We start from the raw sequence: 19,002 nt of genomic DNA, 5'->3' as shown, positions 1-19,002 counted from the left end.
GTTAAGACGATCGATAAAATTGATCCAGTAGAAGCCCAATGTTCAGAGTTCATTGTGTGATGGACCTAGCTAGATTTATCCGGAATAATCTACACATCTGCTTCTGAAAGTATCTACTTAGCTCTAAAAATATTTTAATGGATAGAACTTAGAAGTATGGAGAAAGTGTTAAACATTCCTCTAAGAAGCTATAAATAACCATCAGGTCCTCTTCCATCAACCATCAAAATTGAAAAGCAAGTAAAGAACCAAGCAAACACAAAAAAATCCTCAAAAGCTCAGTGAAAATGTCACTAATATAAAAAATCTTCGGCGATGAACGAAGTAGCAGCATGTTCAATCCATTCTCAATTGATGTCAAGTCCATTGAGATCTTTGGTTAGACTCTTTGGCTGAAATATTAATTAAGGTTTGTATTGTTGAAGATTTGAAGAAATCAACGACCTTATAATAATACTCCTTTCTTTTTAAAAAAGAATGTTCTACGTTCCTCTCAGTCTCTTTTGAACAAAATGATCAAATTTCCTTTTTCGAACATATTTAAGATCATGAGATTAAAAAATATTTTTGTATATTTGATATAATTTTATTTTAGGATCATAAGATTGAAAAGATATATTTTTTTAAAAAACGGATGGAGTATTAATTAAGGTGTATGTCGACGTTGAAGAAGTGAAGAAGTGAGAAGTGAAGGGTAATAGGGTATAATGATTTATGATATATTCATGAGAATTGAAATGACAATATTTTTAACGTTTTCTATGTGGATATTGTATGATTTTCTAAGTTTGNAGGGAGTAAAAAACATTCACCCAAATAATTACGTCTAGAAGGTTAAGACGATCGATAAAATTGATCCAGTAGAAGCCCAATGTTCAGAGTTCATTGTGTGATGGACCTAGCTAGATTTATCCGGAATAATCTACACATCTGCTTCTGAAAGTATCTACTTAGCTCTAAAAATATTTTAATGGATAGAACTTAGAAGTATGGAGAAAGTGTTAAACATTCCTCTAAGAAGCTATAAATAACCATCAGGTCCTCTTCCATCAACCATCAAAATTGAAAAGCAAGTAAAGAACCAAGCAAACACAAAAAAATCCTCAAAAGCTCAGTGAAAATGTCACTAATATAAAAAATCTTCGGCGATGAACGAAGTAGCAGCATGTTCAATCCATTCTCAATTGATGTCAAGTCCATTGAGATCTTTGGTTAGACTCTTTGGCTGAAATATTAATTAAGGTTTGTATTGTTGAAGATTTGAAGAAATCAACGACCTTATAATAATACTCCTTTCTTTTTAAAAAAGAATGTTCTATGTTCCTCTCAGTCTCTTTCGAACAAAATGATCAAATTTCCTTTTTTGAACATATTTAAGATCATGAGATTAAAAAATATTTTTATATATTTGATATAATTTTATTTTAGGACCATAAGATTGAAAAGATATATTTTTTTTAAAAACGGATGGAGTATTAATTAAGGTGTATGTCGACGTTGAAGAAGTGAAGAAGTGAACGGTCAAGGGTAATAGGGTATAATGATTTATGATATATTCATGAGAATTGAAATGAAAATATTTTTAACGTTTTCTATGTGGATATTGTATGATTTTCTAAGTTTGTTGTTGTGAAATGGAAGTATTGAAAATTATTACCCATGTCAACATTTTTGTTTGTTGCTGTTCTCTATTCTTATGTGAATTTTTTTATGTTCTCTTGTGAGGATGTTGGTTTATTTGATGGAGAAGACTCATCATTGGAAAAATGCTAATTCAAAAAAACGGTGTCTTATATGAATGATATAATCAAATAGACATTTATATTAACATAAATACATAATGCTCTCGACAATTTAAGAGACACAATAAAAATATCAAATTTTGATTTTGTCAAATAAATATTGTGACTGATTTGGAAAATTTACATTGATGATTTGCTTGATTTGCTTGCTTTTGTATGAATACATGTAATACGTACAATAAGTATTCAAATATATTTTTATCAAGCTTGGCAATTTTTCTACCAACATTATTGATCAAAATGATAATGTACTCCAATTGTTTTCTTCAATAAATGGCGGAAGTTATGTTCTTTTAAATTATGCTTATTTAAAAGTATTTATTGCTATTTCAATGTTTTATCACATTTCTAAAGTAAATATAAATAAACAAAATTATATCAAAATTTAAAATGTTGGGCCCGTGCTTAGCACGGACAAAAACTATCTAGTATATTATAGAAAAGGGAAAACCCCGTGTTCGGGCTCAATCACTATATATTATTTAAAATTCATAATTTTTATTTACTATACTTCTAATTTCTTAAATATAATGTATTACTTTTTTTCTACTACAATATTAACTATCTAAGATTAACATTAGAAATAAAAGATATATAATTTATAATAAAAAAAGACCGAGAAATTATAAAATACTGAGCCATATTACTTAGTTAATAACAATAAAATATGATAAAATTTTGGACAATTAAATAAAAAAAAATAATTTACAACATCATGGATAATACATATACGTATATATTATTTTATAAGACAGAAAATGAAATCACTAAAATATGAATAACTAATACATAAATAATTGAATTTTAATAACTAACTATACATAAATTATTTTATAAGAACTGCATCACTAATTCTAATCAACTATGAATGATGAGTAAATGAGTAACAAAAAAAGATTAATGATGAGATATACACTTAAATTAATGAGAGTGTATAAAGGAAGGAGAAATTTGAACTGAGGCGATCAAAAAACTACAAATGAGTAAATGAGTTGACACACCAAAAGCTATATATCACAGAGTTCTCAAAATAATTTACTAAAAAGGACTTAAAATATACTAATGAATTTGTCGCAAATTGTGATAACAAGTAAGGTAATGAAAAGATAAAGTAGGGATAAAAAGTCCAAGCTTCAGATAAAACAAAAGACGTTAAAAACAATAATAAAAATAGGATGTTGCCTCAGTTCGATTTAGAGATCTTTCACATAAAATGACAACCTTTAACCAATAAGCCAAGTAGCTTACTATGAAGGAAGCATACATCGACAGACGACATGTCGACGCTCAACTTCAGTTGTATTAATCTTAATTTTGAAAAAAATAATTGTTGAAGCAATTGTTAAGAGAAAATATTAACTTCATTCAATAGATAAAAAATTGGAAAAGAAGAAAGTCTTTTTTAATCTAATTAAATGTTACGATTATAATATTCTCTTTTATGTGTACTATTTTCTTTATTTTAAATTCAACAAATAAATTTAAATCATCATTATCACATTGATTATTATATGTTTGACGAACATTCAAGGTTAAATTAGGTAATACGTAATGCTTTTCAAATTCTTATCATATACTAGCTAATCTCAATTTGAATCATTAAATAGGAAACAAAAATATTTGTATACGTATCAAGTTATTCAACTATTTACAGAGAACATAACTTTAAATAGAAAGATGTGGAGATTGAAGATTAATAAGTAGCTAAATGTTGTCACCTTTTAATTTGGTGGAGGAGAGACTGGGCTAGCCAGGCCATATTCTTCCCGCAGTATTATTAATATAGTAATCGCGTAATTCTTATTTTTCAGTATGTCTGCTATCTATTGCTTCATTTACTTTATGCTTTGATACTTTGCGTTTATATTTTCTTACAATTTTGCTCCGAATTAGTAACTTCTCGTTTAATCCCAGGATCTATTATAAAACAGAATTTTTAACCTGTATATATAAAAATAAGATCTACATATAATTTTTCGGACCCAAATTCCATTATAAAAAATTACTGTGGTGTGTGGGGTAAGTTTTTCTAACCTGCCTAACACAGCCGCTTGGTGTGCGTTAGTCAGAGAGGGCAGCTTCATTATAAGGTCACTCATTTATAATATGCTCAATGGCAATAAGTTATTCAGCGTGAAATACTATTATTCTTTTATTTATTATCGTCATCAGGTTGATGTCATTATAAATTTATATGGTGTGGTACAATTATTAAGATTTTTTCATCTTTTTTTATTTATTTTTTTTGCATTTTATGGACCTTATAAGATATATTCTAAAAATCCTTTTGAATGTACCAAAAACCTTAAAAGAATTGACCTAAAGAACTATTTTTTTGGAACCCCAAGATAATCCACAGTCACTATAATCTGTCACAATTTTTGCCCTTTGGGTGAGCACTGGATAAATTCTTCACTGTGTAATAGCATGCAAACCATACATGAGATGTAAACAGTACTAGGCAAGCCCTTATGCGACATGCTCAACTCAGAAGACATTGAGGGGGATCTATCCCGAATCATCTGTGTGGATGACCATCCTCCAAGCCAATTAAGTCATCCAAAAAGACTAAAGAACTGTTTATCCAACTAATTTATTGTTGATCTATTTTTTTTAAAAAAATATACATAAAATATATGATAAAAGGACACCAGTATAAATAAAAGAATTGTTTTAATTATTGGACATATTTTCTTAGTTTTTGTTCTCATATTTGTATATAGCATGAACTGGCTAGATGTGCATAGATACCACCCAATTTACAAGTTTTAGCACTTGAGATATATATAGAGATTCCTCTTAATGGCTTGTCTTCGAAACTATTTTATATCGACAAGGAGCATCTTGCAAATTAAAGGTCATTTGCCATATAATTAGAAATATATATAGGCATAATGGTCTTTTAACGTGATCTTATTTTATATTTATGTCCTTCAATTTTGGGGTCCATAAGTAGACATATAAATTTATATAAAATTAAACAAATGGACATACACGTCCTACGTGACAATTTGTGTCTTACACAGGAGCAGACTCACATGGTCTTCAGAGGTTCACCCGAACCCCCTTAACAAAAAATTACACTATATATAAAGTAAATTTTTTGAATTTATGTAGATATTGTAATTTTGAACCTACTTATAAACAAGAAGTAAGTTGTAGTGTATTGATAAATAGCCTCTTAGATTGATCCTCACGTCCCAGATTTGAATCCCACTGTGGTCATCTTTTTTTTCGGAAAAGGGCCAAAAATATCCCTAAAGTATAGGAAAAGGTCTAAAAATACCATCCATCCATCTTTTGGTCTAAAAATACCCTCTACTAATCTTTTTTTGTCTAAAATTACCCTTCCATCCACCTTTTTGCTCAGTTATACCCTTACAACTAACAACCTTCTCTCTTTTTTTAAAATACTTATTATGTGTCATTTTCTTATTGAATGAAATAACAATCCACCTCTATTAATGTTTTCCCATAATTTATCCAAATCAAAACAATATATCTTTTCAAGATCCAAAAAATATATATTTTTAAATCTAATAATTTCTATTTTCTATAGCTTTTTTCCAAAAAAAATTAGATAGTTAAAATATTTTAAAAAATACTAGTCATGCTACAATTACAGGGACATAATATATTAATATAAATCCTAAAAAAATATCTATCTTCTTTTTTTTAAAAAAAAAGATCATTTAATTTTTTTTGACTAATAATCTTGTCGTCCGCATCATTAGTGATCAAATCTTGGACTGGTGCACCAACTGAAACAACCTTTTTTTAGGATTTATATTAATATATTATGTCCCTTTAATTGTGGCATGACTAATATTTTTAAAAATATTTTAATTATCTAAAACAATTTTTTTTTTGGAAAAAACCTATAGAAAATAGAAATGACTAGATTTAAAAAAATATATTTTTTGGATCTTGAAAAGTATATCGTTTTGATTTGGATAAATTATGGGAAAAAATTAATAGAGGTGGATTTTTATTTCATTCAATAAGAAAATGACACATAATAAGTATTTAAAAAAAAAAGAGAGAGGGTTGTTAGTTGCAAGGGTATAAGTGAGCAAAAAGGTGGATGAAAGGGTAATTTTAGACCAAAAAGATGAGTAGAAGGGTATTTTTAGACCAAAAGATGGATGGAAGGTATTTTTAGACCTTTTCCTATACTTCAGGGTTCAGGGATATTTTTGGTCCTTTTCCCTTTTTTTTTTACCTTCTCTTCATTTAGTCCAATCTTTCACGCTTTTTTTTTTTTTTTTAAAAAAAGAGTAGATTTTTAAACCCAAGAAAATACAAACGTGCTAAAAGGTCTCTGCTAACCATACTGATTTTTTGTACTTATAAACTATATACTAGTACTTTCTTGAAATTGTATTTTGTTAGCTTATTCACACGTTTATATTTTTATTTTTCGAACCCCCTGAATAAAACGTAAGACTCGTGTGTACTTGTTCAACCTTATACATGTTTACGTGTTTATTTATGCACACTCAAAATTAGAGGTTATATATGTATAATGAGACTAAGTTAAATGACACATTTATGTGTTATGCCTTAGAGCTATATCAACTTTACTTAATATTTTAAACTATTTTTTAATCATATGCCCTTTAACTTGGCTTTAACTGACATTTATGCCTTTCGATTTTCAATGTGCACAAGTAGATACTTAAATTTGTATAAAATTGAACAAGTAATACATGTGTCCTACATGACATAATACACGTAGGATGCAAAATTACCATGAAGGATGTCATATATGACAGATATGTCTATGTTCAATTTTATACAAATTTAAGTATCCACTTGTGTACACCAAAAGTTAAGATCATAATTGTCAGCTATGTTATGTCTGAGAATAATTTTAATTTATAATTTTTTTAATAATTTAATTTTATAACGTTAGAAAAACGGTGTGTATTAAAAAAAAGACAAAAGTTAGAGCATCGAAAAAAATACCCACGTTTGTCTTCTCCCTCCGGCACCCCTTTGTTTGTATATAAATAGTCTCCCGCTTCTGTTGGATTTGCATATCATACTCTTTAATCTCTTCTGTTTCACCTACCAAACTTTAATTATACAGGTATTTTTCCAACATGCAATTTCATTTCTTAATATTTCTTCAATTTTTCAATTCTTTATTTGTTCATTAGATCTGATACCTAAGGTATTTTTAAATCAATTAACTTTCTGTTCATCATTTTTTGGATCTAATATCTTATTTCTTTAGATTTTTTTTTTTTTTTTTGAATTTGTTTCCACTTTTCTATTCTCAAGCTTGTTTTAGCTCATGTTATGTCTGCTACATTTTTGATAAAATTGGAACGATAGAGAGATGATAATAAGTAGTAATATAGATCCTGTAGAAAGAGGACAAGCATAAAGAAAGGCACAATTTTTTAAAAATAAATAGGAAAATCAATTTAGAGTGTCATAAATAACGTTTACTATGACAACATATGCGGTGTAATTTCATAAGTGGGGTTTGGTGAGGATAGTGTATACGTAGATTTTAAACACCTAAGTTGAGAGGTTGTTTATGATAGACATCAGTAACCTTTACTATAGAGTATATGATAATAATATTGGCTGCAATGGCGGAGCTAGGATTCTCATTGAGAGATTCAAAATATAGAAATTAAACACAAGAAGAAGCTAAAGGAGTTCAACGTCTATTATTTATTACATAAAAAATAATTTTAACCAATGTTTAAATGGTGCAATTTTCTGCCAAAAGGGGATGGCCCTAGATATCAGGCTGCTGAGGCGAGAAGATATTGGAATTTAATAGCCTTAAGAAGTAGCTAAATTTTCTGTTCCACCTACGCCCAATTTGTGGGATTTCATTGAGTATGTTGTTGTATTTCTTTACATATTAATAATTGTGTATAGAGAGAATTCTTATTTGTTTTGGGTGAAAACAGATTACTATTCACATATATCACTCACGATGGCTCCAGCAACTGCAGAATCAATCAAGCCTAGAGGTAACGCATTTGTTCTTTTTGCTCATTTCTTTATATTTCAGCATCGAACTATTGTAATTTCAATGTGAGCCACTTCTCTTGTTGCTTTTGTTTACCGTTGTTAAAAGATCGCATGATAAGAAATAGGTCTTCACGCCAGTCGAGGAGTGAAGCGAAGCACATGTAGATAGATGAGTACTTTGTTCAGTTTTTGTTGTCTGAGCTTTTCTTTAAAACTAAAAGTAATTGTTGGATGTAACTTTAGTTTTATATTTATGTTTCAAGAATATTATTAAATCAGTGTTTACTTTTGTATCATAAATGTGGAAATTTTCAAATTATGCATTCGTAGTTAAGACCTTTAGAGTGGAAATGCCCTTTTGATGTTTGTTATCTTAGAGAGTCAAAATTTTGCAAGTACATCTTTTTCTTTACCTGAATTATGACGTTTCTACTGGAGATCCAATGCCTAGAAACAGCTTCTTTTTCATTAAGTGTTTTTCCTCGTACCATTTGCTTGTCGTTTTCCCTTTTTCTGATAAAATTGACACCAAAAGCAGGCTTATTTACATTTTTGCTTTCTGTTTTAGGACCACAACGTTCCTTAGATTTTAGTTTTTCATTATTGCTTAATTTTTAATGCTTTTGTTGAACAGATGTTTGTGTTGTTGGTGTTGCCCGTACCCCGATGGGTGGCTTCCTTGGTTCTCTTTCATCAGTTTCAGCGACTAAACTTGGATCAATTGCAATTGCTGGTAAAACTCTACACTAATTTGACATAATTTGTTCATTATAGAGAATCATTGTCAAATGGCATAGAGTGATCTCTCTTTTTAATGCAACTTTAGGTGCTATCAAGAGAGCAAATGTTGACCCGTCACTTGTCGAAGAAGTTTTCTTTGGCAATGTCCTCAGTGCAAACTTGGGGCAGGCTCCAGCTAGACAAGCAGCATTGGGTGCAGGACTACCCAATACAGTGATTTGTACTACCGTCAACAAAGTTTGTGCATCTGGAATGAAAGGTGTGCACCGTCGAGTTGCAATAAGTAGATCATTTCCTAGAGAACCCTTATCCCCATTTATATAAATGCTATAAGGGCCAAGAGACGTGACTTGTTTGTAACTTAATGCTACTATATATATCTTTGCAGCAACTATGCTTGCAGCACAAAGTATACAGTTGGGCATCAATGATGTTGTTGTGGCTGGTGGAATGGAAAACATGTCTAATGTCCCCAAGTATTTTGCAGAAGCAAGGTTTATTTTCTTCAAAAGTTTAGCACCATTCAGACTTAAGGTTTCCACCCTCCTTCCCCCTCAGCGAAAGAGAGCAAGAGAGGAAAGAATTTACTGAATTCACAACTTTAAGGAGATTAAATGGCTTTTTCCTAATTGTTTGTCGTATACCTATTTGGGGACGATTCATTGTAATGTTAATGCCCATGCTCCCTTTGTTTGATCTTAGCATGAATATGTCCTATTCTTACGTGTAACGACGAACTTAATGAACACTCAAACAGCGAGCCTGTGTTGCTGTTTTAACTTTCTTTTCCTTTCACTTCTAATATTCCATGTTTTCGCTTTGGTCATTTCCAAGATCTTCTCTCTTTCCACTATGTGCACTTTGGATCTTCCCCCTTCCCCCCAGGGTCTTATATTGCATATAGTTTGTTCCATGTGGTAGACTTGTCGCTCCCCACTTCTGTTCTTGTTTTTTACTACTTCTGATCAACATTGTTCTTCAATTCATTAATGGCCTAAACTGGCACCCTTGCAGGAAGGGATCTCGTCTAGGTCATGATAGTCTTGTTGATGGAATGCTTAAAGATGGTTTGACGGATGTCTACAATGATTGTGGTATGGGAGTTTGTGCTGAAATATGTGCTGAGAATCACAAAATCACAAGAGAGGATCAGGTTTGTCTTCACATTTCTTTTTATGTGAATAATATAGCTTCAATAACCATTATTTGACTTTGATGTACACTGGCATACTGTTTTTGGCGTTTCGTTGTCGATTCTACCATTTAAAGATGTTTTTGTGACAAAAGATTCAAGTGATACACTGCATCTCCTCCCTCTCTCTGTGTTTCGTAAAGTTGGACAATTCCGACTTTATGTTCTTTTGTCACTTGTTTATCACACTATTCGTTTGTGGAAAAACTACCATTCTCTCATTTCTATGTTCCATCCTTTTGTTATCAAGTGTTTGCATGTCTGGCCAATCTTTTCCTTTCCAAAAACAAAAAGAGGAGTTAAGTGCTTATGTCTGAACAATATTTTTGCAGGATAACTTTGCAGTTCAAAGTTTTGAACGTGGCATTGCTGCACAGGAAGCTGGTGCTTTCACATGGGAGATTGTGCCGGTAAAACAACTAAATCTTCGATGCTATAGATAGCTCATAGCTAAAGTAAAAATGTTCCGTGCACCCTTTTAAATGATTTTCCGGGCAATTTCAGGTTGAAGTCCCCGGTGGAAGAGGAAAACCATCCACCATTGTTGATAAGGATGAAGGTCCCGGAAAGGTGAGTACATATACTGCAAGCAAAACTTAAATACCATAGATGTCTTTGTCCTTTACATCTTCCCTTGAGGTGGTTCAATGAATTTACCAACACAAGAACCTAATCAAGTATGACGAGCGCATGGGAATGCAAACAAAAAGAGTTATTTTCTGAAAATTGAATGCGAAATTTTGTATCAATACAAGCATCATTTTTTTGACCTGAAGAAGGGAATGAATTTATTTTCGAGTGCAGTATGCCAGTATATGCCTTTCAAATACCCGAGGATCAAAGGGACGACTTTGTTTTCTTGGTAGTTAAAATAGGTTAAACATACATCAACAGAGATTTTACAACGCCTATATATCCAGCCATAGAACTTCAACGCTGTCAGCTTTACATTTCTCATGTATTTTGTTCTGTCTTGCCAGTTTGATGGCGCAAAATTGAGGAAACTCCGACCAAGCTTCAAGGAAAAAGATGGTACTGTGACTGCTGGTAACGCTTCTAGCATAAGGTTTGTGAGTTACATGCACCATTTCCTTTTCTTTGAATTCTTTCATTTATAAATATGTTGTGTGTTACCCTAAATTTAAATGCATTTTATCCTTTTGTAATTATAGCGAAAGTAGTATATCTGTTACGGTTCCTCAAAAAAAAAAAAAGTACAGTTCTTCATTGCATCCTTAGGGCTGTAGCGATTGGTAGTTTTATGTCATCTTCGACCTGCCTCAGGAGTATCTGATTTCTTCAATTCTTATAATCCATTAGAAATAACTGGTTTTTGAAATTTTTTCAAAATTAATTGGCAAGTGAATTATTTCCCTTTACAGTGATGGTGCTGCCGCACTGGTCTTAGTAAGTGGAGAGAAAGCTGTAAAACTTGGACTAGACGTGATTGCTAAGATCTCAGGATATGCAGATGCTGCACAGGTACTTTTATCTATGAATCTGGAGTATGTACAAGTTTTTGTTTTCACTTGGGCATGTCTGTCAATTTTACAATCTTGACGTGTAAATTCAACTAACCGTGCAGGAACCTGAACTATTTACAATTTCACCTGCTAAAGCAATTCCAAAAGCCATCAAAAGTGCTGGTTTAGAGGCTTCTCAAATTGATTACTACGAAATTAACGAAGCTTTTGCGGTATGACTTTTTTTTTTTTTGTATTTCTTTTAAACTTGCTTTCTTTCTTTTGTCTGAATACTTCCTTAACAGACACTGCTTGCAGGTAGTAGCTCTTGCAAATCAAAAGCTGCTTGGTCTTAATCCAGTGAGCGCTCTCTCTCTATCTCTACCTCGAGCTTCTAAATATCTTAATTTCTTCAACTTTGAGAAAATTAGACTGGATCTGTTCTTTAGAGAAACTATTTGGATTTATCCATTCATACAAATACAGATCAAGTTTGGCGGATCTTAAAACATTTCTATTATTTGCTTAGCAGTACATAATTTAGCGCAGAAACAATGATCATGGTCTTGAAGTATCCTTTCAAATTGTTCTTTCAGGAAAAAATTAATGTACATGGTGGAGCTGTTTCTTTGGGGCATCCTCTTGGATGTAGTGGAGCTCGTATATTGGTTACTCTACTTGGGGTATGTACTACTAGACGGAATACTTTACTATTACCAAAGTTAAATTCAAAACCTTAGGAACACTGGCGCCTTCAAATGTTTATTATTGCATCTTTCCGATGGAATGTTGCAGGTATTGAGACAGAAAAATGGCAAATACGGAGCTGCTGGTGTTTGCAATGGAGGAGGCGGTGCCTCGGCCCTTGTTGTAGAACTTATGTAATACATTTCTTTGGTCCTTGGTAAGTCCTAAAATAGGAAATTCATTTGAATGAAATCTTACCTATATGATTCTGCATAGTGCATACCATACTTCAAGTGAAATTTATGGATTATATAGGATGTAGTTGATAGATTGGACATTAATGTTTGAAAAGTGTCAACGGGACAGCTGTGGTGTGAGAACAAGAAGAATTTATAGTGAATATAAGAGACTCACTGAGATGACCATGCGACAAAAATGTTAACTAGATTGTTCATGTGGTTCTGTAATAATCGTATGTAACTCGATGAATATATTTGAAAATCCAGCAGGGGAATCTGCTCAGGGAGAAATGCTAGCCGATAGCTAAACACCTTTAGCATCAACAATACATTTTTTAACTAGGCACCTACAAATTAACCACCTCTATTAGCTAGCAATTCTCCCCTCATTCACCATGAAACATTAGTTTAGCTCAGGTGCAAAGCTTAACGATTCACACTTTGTTCGTTCTTCCACATGCATTGAGAGTTGTTGCTCATATCCTTAGTCGTTGTCAAATGTTTGATGCTTCTCAAACGTTGAAATTTCACTATTTCAATCAAATCATAGAGTTAGACTTCTAGGAAGGAAAATAGTGATTGTGCACTATGATCATATTGCGTTGTGCCATCTCTATCGTTTCCCCCTCTCATTTCTATACGGAGCAATAGAACGATAAGTAGAATTTTGCTTGCAAATGTTTTCTTATGTAAGTTGCTAATTTGATTGCAGGTGAGTATTGCAAGCTTAGTTACAAGAGGTGGAGCTTCAATGGATTAATTAGATTGAGTGGTTGGTGTCTTCAAGCAGTGAAGATTGTGAAATTTTTCTGTCTTCTTTCAAGCAATTGTACTCTTCACATATAAATAAATGCAATAGTGATTACTTCCCTAAAAGTTGTAGAGTTTCCAAAGGTTGTTATAGAGTTTGTTATTCAACTTATACATTAGGAGTGGCAAGCAGCTAGTCGGATCGAAAACGGGTTAGATAAAATATTTGATACGTTTATATTTAACATGAATAAGATACAGGTTAATTGGTGGCTTCCAAATCTTATGACAAGACGCCTAAAGTTGATAAAAATTAATTTTATAAATAAATAGTTGTGTATTTTTATATTTTTGGATAAAAGTGTTGCTTTTAACTATACAGAGCAATGTCTATTGACTGAAGTGAGAAATTGGACTTGTTTGTTTGGCCAAAGATATTTTTTCACTTCTTTCCGGAGTTGCATGTTTGACCATAAAAATTCATGATTCAACTTGATGTTAAATTTCAAATTTTTTAAGAATTTGAAAAATAATAACAAAGTGTTCACTTTTTTCGCATCAAATTACTCACAAAAAATATCATTTTCACTTTGAAAACAATAAAAAAAAATTCAAATTTCACATCGAAATATGGTTGAACACTTCAATTTGAATTTTTCAAATTGGAATTGTGTTTGCTCATATTTTTTGAAATACATATTTAGAATTTGAATGTACTTTTTAAAAACATGAAATATAATTTTTATGAGATTATTTTATAAAAATTTTTTTTTAGAGTAAATTAAAAAATGAACAGATGAAAATAAGGTTTCGGGTGTTCAAAGGACTGTATTTGAATATTTTTATGGTCAATATGCTCATTTTCAAATGGAAAATCACTCCACACATCGATTTAATGGTTAATATTACAGTCTTTATATTTACTTTTTTTTATTATCACTTATAAATAATTACAAGTATTAACAAATCATTTTAATTTATTAATTAATTAATCAATTATATAATATTATTATAATTAATAGGTGAGAGAAATAACATTAATGAGAGAAAATCAATTGACTATTATTAATTAAGACTTTTCAAGGATTTTCTTAACTTATTATCACAGCCCACCCCTACTCCCACATACCCACATTTCTCTGTTTATCCATAGTTACTTTTTTGCTTCAACTTCTCCATTGTTATTCTCTTCCTTTTCTCCATTCAAAGTAAAACCCCTGCAAAAGTTCTTCATACACCTAAAACAAAAAAATTGAAATTTTATGAGGTTTTAAGGTATTGTTTGTAGAAGAAGCAAGAAAATCTTAGAGCGGCCACCGTTACCAGCAAAATGTTGAAGAAAAATTATTTGGGTCGAGCGAAAAAACAGCTTCGGAGGGAAAAAGAAGAGAAAGAGAAGCTACAAGCAAAAAAATAAAACAAGATGAAGGTGGATGGTAAGGACAAGAAGAAAAAAGGTGCAAATGGATTTTAAGTTGGGAAGAAAAAATTGAAGACAGGGATGACTCCATCAGCCAAAGCTAAAGCTGCACAAGCAATGGAGATTGAAAAATAAGATTTTGCTCTAGTTAATTCAAGTGTATTTGGTAACTGAAATTGAAGTTGTTTTCGTCTTTCTTCTGCAATTTGTTCCAAAAATATCAAAGAATGTGAACAGGGGTGAGTCTTTGAATCCATTGAAAAAAAGAGCAACATTGAAAGATGATTCGAAATTTTCAAGTCTAAGAAGGGCAAATTCTATGTCAATTTCATGCCAAAAGTAAATATTGGTTATTCGTACCGAAAGAATAGGGAAAAGCCTATGTAAAATATTTTAATTTTGATCGAAATTGTTGTTACGATACTAAATTTGATGGAGAATATTTTACCTCCATGCACTATTTAATAGTGTATTTTAAAGGTATATATGTATCAATGTGGACACATTACTATTTATAATGATGCAATATTTATGATGTTCACGTGAGCACATATATATCTTTAAAATATACTCTTAAATAGTACAGAGGTAAAAGGTAATATTCAAAGTTCAGTATTGTTATAATAATTTCAGTCAATGTTCGAATATATTTCAGATTTTTTTTTCAAAAGAATACCAATTTCAAGTCAATTCTAACTAGTAATTGTATTTGTTATATAAATAGTATACCAATTGCATACACATTTTTTGTCAATACTATATCAATTTCATACCAAGAGTGAATATAACGTCACACCATTATTATGTAAATATTATTTAATAGGAACTAACAATATACCAATTTCATACTACTATTATTATGTATAATTCTATGTCAATTTCATGTCAAAATTAAACACTGATTCATATCAGATCCGTTCGAAATAATGTGAATTTCAAACCAATTGTAACTAGTAATTGTGTTTTTTTATATATAGTATACCAATTTCATACAAGTTTTCGGTTAATAAATAAGAGAATACTAAAGATCCGAGCCATAGAATTTCTCAATTCTAATACAAGGTACTTATTAGATCGAATGTACTCATTCGATCTAATAGAATGATTTTGCCGTATCCTGACTAATACCAATCCAAGTCATTTCATGAATAAAATGTGACCAATTAACCAACCAACAAAATCAATTGTTACAAATAAGATCTTGTTGTTGCATCGAAAGAGATAAATGTTGACTAATCTGGCTAACATTGAACTTGGTAAAATGAAATGGTTGAATAATTGAAAAATGAGATTGAAGTTGCGATCGGATCTATTCATTAAAAAGAATCGATTCAATACATTTCTTATGTACCCATAGGTACTATATTGGATTTGAATCAGATTTCGGATCAATCTATATTGAGTGACTGCCTCCATTATGTTGTTGCTAGCAAATACCACTATTTTTGGTTTTGGATCTTCCAAATCATTCCAGCAGGAGATCTTGACCCATTTTTTTCTAATCCTTCGAGAAAAAGATTCATTCTCTTCATAAAAAATAGGAGGTAGAACCAATAAAGATTTCTTTTTCGATTCATCCCTGGCCTCATTCAAGAATTGTTTTTTATCCAATCCACAGGAATCAATAGAAAAAGCAAATCCCTTATGATACACCAGATCCGGCTAGTCCCCATTTTGGGAACGTCTAGTGCCAAAGTCACTGAATGGGTAAGTCACCAATCCCTGGACTATGTAATGTACTTTATCTGCTGGGTTACGGGCAGACGATTTTAAAGAGGACTCCCCATTCATTAGATAGAGAATATCACCATGATTTCGCGATCCGCTGTCGAATTTATTCCAATTCCAAGAGCTCGGATCGAATCGGTATTGATATACCGATTCGATTCGAGCTCTCTTATTGAGAATGCTCATTCAATGAGCATTCTCAATATTATGCCTTGACGAGGACTCGAACCTCCATGCTCTTTAGCATGAGATTTTGAGTCTCGCGTGTCTACCATTCACCACCAAGCCAAGGGACAGTCTTAGGTAGACAGTTTCTATGGGGCGTAGGCCTCCCAAAAGGTAATGGAGGCGTGCAAAGGTTTCCTCGGGGCCGGACGGAGATTGGCCCTCGAGTGCAAAGGCAGAAGGAAGCTCGTCTGAGTTAAACTTGGAGATGGAAGTCTTCTTTCCTTTCTCGACGGTGAAGTAAGACCAAGCTCATGAGCTTATTATCCTAGGTTAGAACAAGTTGATAGGATCCCCTTTTTTACGTCCCTATGTTCCCCCGTGTGGTGACATGGGGGCGAAAAAAGGAAAGAGAAGGATGGGGTTTCTCTCGCTTTTGGCATAGCGGGCCCCCAGTAGGAGGCTCGCACAACGGGCTATTAGCTCAACAATTTAAATATAAGAATTTTTGTCAATAATTCTTGTTGTATAACGACGTGTAATTAAATAAAAAAATAAAAAAAAGGGCGAAATGATTTCCCTTTCAATTCATTTTATTCAACGATTGACCAAAATATTAATAATAAATAAATAATAAAAATGAATAATTTTTTTATTCAGTTTTATTAATAAATTGCATGAACTTAGATTATCAATTTCATACCAAGAGTGACATTGGTTATTCATACCAACTTCAAACAAATTAATTGTAAACACTCTTTAATTATAAATAGATTTGACTTTTTAGACTTCAAAATATTAGAAGATTATCCACTGCTAATAGAATGTTATGCAGTTCTTTTCGTATAAAATTAAAAATTGTGCCTTTTATTTTCATATCATTTTTACCGTTTTGTTGGTATAAAACTAGAAGGACAAGTTCTAGGGCAAATTACATAAATCATATACTTTTAAGGTAAAATTACAATCTATCCCTTAAAAGTTTATAATTACAGAAATCCCTCAAACGGATACAATTATATAAGCGCTGATACATTAATCTGATGTGCGAGATACGCTAATCGTTAAGTAAGATACATTACATTTTATACATGATACACTAATTTGATGTACATTTTATACATGATATACCAATCTGATGCGTGAGATACACTAATCTGATGCGCTGATACATTAATCTGATGCGCGAGATATACTAATCTGATGCGTGAAAATGAGGGATTTTGGAGATTTGTAAAACTTATAGAGAATAATGGTAATAAGTAAACTAAAAGGTGAGATTTCTGTAATTAATGTCAAATTCTATACAGTGATGACCACTGTTTGGAGATGAGAGAGAAAAATAGAGAAAATATTGAGTAAGAAAAAATTTGTAAAAAAATCTATTTTGAAAGACAATTAACAGGTGAGAGGAAAGACAAATGTAAACAAGGAAAATAAATATTCTTTTTATTATGACTCTCCTTATTTTATGTCTATTATTAATTATCATTACTATTTTTAATTTGTTTGTTAATTTATATTCTGCTTTTTCTAACTTTTTTTAATTTAACAAAATGTTATATCCCGTAACTGTTTAATGTTAAAATTGAAAGATAAAGAATAATGTCATAACTAATAATAATTAGTCTTATATATATCAATTATAAAAATTTCACTTCTCAAACAATGTATTTTTTATTGAAAAAAGTGAAAATTAACATGTCCAAACAAACCTAGGTGTGATATCTATATTGGAGTCTGTTTGACATTACCGTTGAAAATTGCTTATTTTCAGAAGCATTTAAAAAAAAAATAGTTTTTCAGAAAAATATTTTTGAAAAATGCAATTTGTGTTTGACTAATTCATTTGAAAAGTGTTTTTCATGAGCAAATTGTGTTTCACTAGTTTTTTTTTTTAATTTTAAGGAAAAATGCTTTTGAGAGTCAAATTACGAAAAAAAGCAACTATCAATGAACTTTTAATATTAAAATTATTTTAAATATTTATTTTAATTTAATTTATTTTTTATTAAATTAAAATGTACACATTTAAATTTTCAATCAATATTTACCTTTTTTTTGAAGGGCTGAAATCTTTAATTGTTATTTTTTATCTTGAAAAATAATAAATAAAATAATAATGCATAACGTAAAATAAAACATACAATTTACTATATAAAAATAAAAAAATAAAATTCTTAAATAAATCTTGACCAAACTTATGAGATATGCTAATTAACTAATAAGAGATAAATTGGTAAATATGTATCTATGCAAGAGATATTTTAATCTTGAAAAAAAATATTTTTTTGCTTCTGCTCCTGCTTTTTTAAGAAGCAAAACTTTTTAGTTTCTTCCTAATTATAGAAAAACTACTTATGCTTTCATTGAAAAACAATTTTATGGTTTGCCAAACACCTAGGTTTTCAAAGAAAAAAACACTATTTTTTTTTTCAAACTAAGAATTTTTGAGCTCCCAACAACACTGTCAAACAAAGTATAATGTTTGTGTAATTAGGTGGTTTTCATAACTAAACAAACAAGTATAGATTAAATTAGTATATACGGTATGAATACTTTAACTACAAAGCTATATCTATTATTGAAAAAATGATTATCTTTCAATAAAAGATATAACTCAAAAAATGATGATTTTACTTAAAAATGGTAAGTCATTAGACACATGATTTACTTCTAAAATTTTGACATATTAATTACATTTCATTTTTAAGTTCAAATAATTACATTATCTATTTCACATATATTCGAAATAAGTGTATCTAAATACGTCTCTCTCACACACACATTATTTATCGAATTATGGACTATAGTTTTG

The 19,002-nt window shown here is 30.8% G+C and overlaps 1 protein-coding gene across 3 annotated transcripts in view; it reads left to right on the top strand.

The window, feature by feature from the left end:
• LOC125867885 (acetyl-CoA acetyltransferase, cytosolic 1) overlaps positions 1-13,031 on the top strand; it is a 934,067-nt gene extending 921,036 nt beyond the window's left edge. The window contains exons 1-15 of one of the 3 annotated variants that reach the window (XM_049548478.1): positions 6,752-6,894; positions 7,736-7,798; positions 8,434-8,532; positions 8,626-8,799; positions 8,929-9,034; positions 9,555-9,693; positions 10,065-10,142; positions 10,237-10,302; positions 10,713-10,798; positions 11,115-11,214; positions 11,318-11,428; positions 11,514-11,555; positions 11,792-11,878; positions 11,991-12,099; positions 12,834-13,031. In XM_049548478.1, coding sequence (XP_049404435.1) covers positions 7,762-7,798; positions 8,434-8,532; positions 8,626-8,799; positions 8,929-9,034; positions 9,555-9,693; positions 10,065-10,142; positions 10,237-10,302; positions 10,713-10,798; positions 11,115-11,214; positions 11,318-11,428; positions 11,514-11,555; positions 11,792-11,878; positions 11,991-12,080 — 1,215 coding nt within the window. In that variant the 5' untranslated portion in view covers positions 6,752-6,894; positions 7,736-7,761 and the 3' untranslated portion in view covers positions 12,081-12,099; positions 12,834-13,031. Of the gene's footprint in view, positions 1-6,751; positions 6,895-7,731; positions 7,799-8,433; positions 8,533-8,625; positions 8,800-8,928; positions 9,035-9,554; positions 9,694-10,064; positions 10,143-10,236; positions 10,303-10,712; positions 10,799-11,114; positions 11,215-11,317; positions 11,429-11,513; positions 11,556-11,791; positions 11,879-11,990; positions 12,100-12,833 lie in introns of those variants that run through there. The other 2 variants (XM_049548480.1, XM_049548479.1) reach the window with 2 other exon arrangements.
• The last annotated feature ends 5,971 nt before the right edge of the window (positions 13,032-19,002 follow it).

This window comes from Solanum stenotomum, chromosome 6 (assembly GCF_019186545.1).
Source record: "Solanum stenotomum isolate F172 chromosome 6, ASM1918654v1, whole genome shotgun sequence".
NCBI classification, from domain to species: domain Eukaryota; kingdom Viridiplantae; phylum Streptophyta; class Magnoliopsida; order Solanales; family Solanaceae; genus Solanum; species Solanum stenotomum.
This window is presented reverse-complemented; position numbering and strand designations above follow the sequence as displayed.